Source organism: Staurois parvus, unplaced genomic scaffold (assembly GCF_062004578.1).
Source record: "Staurois parvus isolate SC_StPar_1 unplaced genomic scaffold, SC_StPar_1.0 ptg000682l, whole genome shotgun sequence".
Taxonomy (NCBI): Eukaryota; Metazoa; Chordata; class Amphibia; order Anura; family Ranidae; genus Staurois; species Staurois parvus.
The window spans coordinates 6,595,452-6,600,791 of NW_028318478.1; the positions used below are offsets into that span (position 1 = coordinate 6,595,452).

A 5,340-nucleotide genomic window follows, 5' to 3' on the forward strand; every position below is an offset into this window, starting at 1 on the left:
AGTACCTGGAGGAAACCCACGCAGGCACAGGGAGAGCATGCAAACTCCTGGCAGGTGGTGCCGTGGTTGGGATTCAAACCAACGACCCTAGTACTGCCAGGTGGAAGTGCTAACCATTTTGTCTCTGTGGCTACCTGAAAAAAATGTTTCTACTAAAGCTCAAATAAATCAAATTGCCGTGTTATTTCTGAATGTAAGCCAAGCTAATTGTGAAAGAAAATAAATCAATTCCACAGCTAAATATACACTGCCTCTGTATGCTGTTGTTGAGACTGTCTGGGAAAATATCATCTTATGGAGAATATTCACAGACACAGCCCCCTCTCCTCTATAGGTGGTCAGGTGTAAACGATGTCCGTTAACACCTGACTGCCATCTGATCCGGCCAGATGGAGGGGAACAAATCCCCTTTCATTTGTTTTTAGTGGATTGGATTGGATGTAGGCTGGGGTAAACAGACACACATCTGTTCACACTCGCCACTCTATAGAGGAGAATGGAGGGTTTCGATTGGAACAGCCGGATAAACAGACAGGCGTACCCGATCAGAATGTTTATGTGAAATGGGCTTTAGTGTGGATGATGGAATCTATTAGATATCTCTTGTTCAGTCTGCAGGCAAAATGTATACATGTGTTTGGCCAGTTTTAATGCTAAAGTAAGTGACATCCATGTAACCGTAACTTAAAAAAAAAATAAAAAAAAATATATATATATATATATATATTATGTGGCTACAACATTAAAACTGAATTAAATATCATGAGATAAAATAAGTAATGGTAATGATGTTAAAGCAACACATCCATCTTACTGAAGTTACCTTATTATCTTCTTAAAAGGACATAATTCATAGAATGCACTCTTTTATTCCATATTTTATTTTATTTAGTTCATTAAACACTTATATTAAACATTCAGTTTTTCAGGCACATACATTTTAAAAATAAATGTAGAACACTGATACATTTCAGTACAACTCTTGCACATAGATCATTTAAGCACAGTACAACGGAGTTTCCTTTGGTCAATACTGTGTATCATGGGATCAAACTAACAGGAATTCATTAACCTACGGTAGCATTGTCCACTGTAACAGTATTTGCTCTGCTTTGCGACTTTATAATAACTGTAAGCTTACATTAGAAGGTAGCCTTCAGGCCTCCTCCAAATTATGGGTTGCTTTACCACACCAAGGTTAATGGGTTTTCATTTAAGTTAAAGCTGGTTTTGCAGAGCATTAGGGGTTTCCAACAGAGAGTACAGCAGTATCTTTTTTTTGCTTTCAGGGTGCCTCTATCTAATTGAAACTCTGTACATAACCAGGAAGGGAAAGTGGTGAGTTACTCATCTGATTCATTCAGACATGTAAAATCTGAGCTTAAAGTGGTTGTAAAGGCAAAAGGTTTTTTTTTACCTTAATGCATTATCTGTATTAACAGAAATAACCCTTTAATAGTAACTCTCCACCTGCCCCCCTTAAGTAATCACCTGGGCCTGATCTTGATCGAGCACTGCAGGTCTTCTCCCCTCTCTCACATTCTTGACAGAGAGCAGCAGAAGCCATAGGCTCCTGCTTCTGTCAATTAAAATTTGTGAGCGGGGGGGGGGGGGTTTCGAGCCAGGCTGTGTCTGAATAAAATCAGCTTCCTATGGTGGGCACTTGGTGGGGAGGAGGATCCAGGAGCACAGGTAGGGGACCCCAGAATGGGAGTATTGTGGCATGATTTTAATGAAAAAAGGCAAGCTTTACTATCACTTTAACATCCAGCTCTGTAAAAAAATGTGGTTTGGTTTTTTTTTCAGCAAAGCAATTAAGGTTAGCTTGGCAAATGAAAAACGTAGCCTACATTCCATCATACGGCTCAAAGTTGTAAATATAATATATTAATATGCTATATTTTATATTTGCATAAAAAAAAGAAAATTATGTTAGCCCTAAATAAAATAAATAAAAATAAATGTATACAGGCTAATTCCTTTCAATGGTCTTGTGCAAAAAATGTGCACCACAGTAAATATGCTACTTTAAAAGGAATTCTAAAGTAGGCTGATAGATTGTCAAGCTTATTCAGTAAGGTGGTTAAAAAACTAATCACCACAGAAACCCCTGGCAACCTCATATTTTTTACTCTTTTTAAAAGCATTCACTGGAATGTTTTAACTTGGTTATTGTATTTGGTTACTATAGGTAAGTAGCAAAACAGGAATTTCTATTGAATGTATCTGTGCCTATACTGTAGACTATCAGCCCTATTAATCTAACCCTCTGATTGCATGTGGTAATATGCACCAGACTGACAGGTGACAAACATTTCTCCATACTGGGGATGAAGATATGCTTATTCATTGGCAGTTTCTGCTCATTGTTGTTTGCAAAGATATCAGATAACATGTAGTAGATATATGCCTCAATCACAGAGTAAGGGGCAGAAAAAATGTTTGTCTCTTGACTTGTCTGTTTATATGCTATTTTTGTTGAATATATAGTGGTACAGTACATCAAAACCATACTTTGGACTTCTAAGGTGGATTCATCTGTATCCAAATAATGGTCCAATCATTTTGAACATACTTACTTGAGTAAGATTTAAAAGTTGTGCATTTATGACATTGACTTTGATAGTGATTTTATAAATGTTTTCCTAATTTCTGCAAATAATGGAACCAACATTTTATGACTGGAGTGTCCATAAATGAGTAAGCAAAGTAATTATGCAACACTTTCAGCAATACACATGAAAAATGAATGAGCACAATATGACTCACTTTGTAATAATCAGAATATCTGATGATGATGAGAAGCACTTATTACCTCTCTACTATATGCCCTGAATGTTGCCCTGTCACCTTTTATTGGACCAGGTATGGCCAGTCTTACTAAAACTTACAATACTAACATTTTGTTTAAATTTAGAGACTGTTTGTGGTGGTCTCGTAGAACAATATACAAAAAGGTAAGCTCTGATAAACACACCACTCCAAAAAAATGTAATAATTTCTGATAAAAATATTGAAATATTATAGATCTCTCTGAAGATGCTGATCTGTAGATAGAAGCTTGGTGAATGTTGGATATTCAAAATTTAATGGTCAGTTGACCATCATTAAAACATTGAAAGATTCATTATGATTAGTTGTTAAACTGCACTCTCCACATTCCTATTTGCCTTATCTTCATATAGAAAATGACAGAGCCAAGATTTTCTATTTTAGAATACACCTCGTAAACCAAACATGAAAATTAGACAACAAGTAAATTTACAATATTTCAACAACGGCATTAAAAAAAATGTTGTGAGTTCAGTAGGAAATACAGTAATTTCCACAGATTAGGGTCCTTATCAATAAAATCATAGTAATACAATCCAAAGTACAAACTGTGAAGTGCATTACATTTAGCAACCAGTTTGAATCAGTTTTATACTTCTATTGCTTACTTGTTCCACCTAGCAAACAATCAATATATTTGTTTCATGGTCAGACTTGGACTGTACATATGACAGCTAGCAGTTCATTGCTATGATCAATAGGAATCATCAGTCCCTGTGTTCTTTGCTTCTTGACTGGTTTAGAACAAGCTCATTACTTTACCAGTTTAGTAGAAACTGCATACAGTACATCTACATGTTTTCATGTCACACATGGACAAATGCAGTACTATGCATCACTAAATATAAAAAGTATACCTGATGACTATAAATTATTGCGGTATAAGATTTTATATCGTAAATATTCCTCCAAGCATAGCATAGCAGTGTCATCTACCTTTGGGTCAAATTTGTTGGCAAAGAGGTGATGTTGTTTAATTAGCCAGCTGAGATCTCCAGCACCATAGACACATACTGCCCTTCTGTGAATTCCAGTACAAGGAGGGTAAGCAGCCCCTTTAGCTATGTCACCCTCACCGTAAGACCATTTAACCATTCTAGCCATTGCATTCATATCTGATTGTTCATACTTTCCATTGTATGGAGAGGAACCTGGAACACCGGGCATTCTGTTCAAAGTGGCCCAAAGGTGTTCATCGGGACTGTAAGTGTCTTTGACCCAATCTATAAACTTTTGAACTTCTGGTTCTTCAAATATATACTTCACAAAATCTTTGGACACCACAATGTAAGCACTTCCTGTGAACATTGGGCTTGTAATTGGTGATGGCATTTTTTCAGTATTAGTTTTAGAAATGTAATCACCTACTTCATAGTGAAATTTCCAGCGTGTTTGTTTCAGTTGTGAAGGTCTTTCAGATTCCATTGTGTTTTTTCCATTTAATGTTTTCAGAACACGCACAATTTCAGCATTTGTTTTTAGTGGGAAGTCTGAGCCACAAGTGTTTAGAAGGTATTTCCATTGAATGTTACTTTTAAGTAGCTCCTCCATGCAGTTGAGATCAGCCTGGACTCTTGACCAAGAAGCATAGACCACTTTCTCCAATTTAGATGCCACAAAAACATTATCAAAGCATGAGGTGATAGCTTTCACTGCTTCCTTGAACTGTGCTGTAGACTTTTCATCCACGTGGATACAATAGATGTTCTGCGGAACATAAATTGCCCTCAATAGCCTCTCAAACATCTCAATGTTCTCGTGAATGACCATCGAATATGCAATTGGAAAATCCTCTTCTTCCTTGCTCATGGTAATAGTCAAATATTTTCTAAATTGTTTGAATTTTTGACAATCTGAAGTCAGGTTTAAATATATTTGTTCAGTCAAATAGGAACTCTTCTTCTTCTTCTTCAAATCAGTATTAACTTCTAATGCCTTTTGTATAGCTTCAGAGTCTCCCTTCATAATTTTGGAACAATTTAGCTCACTGTGTTCCTGTGGTCTCAATTTTACAAGTTCGTAAAGTTCATCTCTACAGAGCTGACTCGTGTCATTCTGATTGTCTTTCAAGGTGCGTGGATTGTTGTATGTGTATTTAATGAGAAAGGTAGAAGAGAAAGCTAGTAGAATCAAGATGAGAAGCTTCTGAAGAGAAAAGCACCTGAGCCTCCTGAAATCACACGGTGACATTCTTCCAGATGAGGATGAACTAGCTGTATGAAGAATGTAGTAGTGTTCCTTTGGACTCTTTCTGAAAGCTGGCTATAAATAAAGTGTGGTGAGCAATGATTAACACCCACTAGGAGTTACATGCTTTAGGCATCAGGTTTCTGATTACAATTCCACCTAAATGTTGAAATAAGTAACAGGTTGCAAGGATGAAAAAAATTGCTTAATCTCTGAGGGCGTGTAGTTGATCTGCAAGCATTGTCTCATAACTTCCTTAATACATTGTGATCCCACAGATAACTCTTATCCATTTAAAGTCTAATATATCTGGCAAAGTTA

General features: G+C 36.4%; 1 protein-coding gene across 1 annotated transcript; it reads right to left on the minus strand.

Annotated features, from left to right (window-relative positions):
- Window positions 1–865: 865 nt before the first annotated feature.
- On the minus strand, window positions 866–5,022 carry LOC149447567 (beta-1,3-galactosyl-O-glycosyl-glycoprotein beta-1,6-N-acetylglucosaminyltransferase 3-like). Its single transcript, XM_089652345.1, has one exon. It carries the CDS (start codon window positions 5,020–5,022, stop codon window positions 3,697–3,699), a length of 1,326 nt encoding a protein of 441 aa, XP_089508471.1. The 3' UTR covers window positions 866–3,696.
- Between the last annotated feature and the right edge of the window lie 318 nt (window positions 5,023–5,340).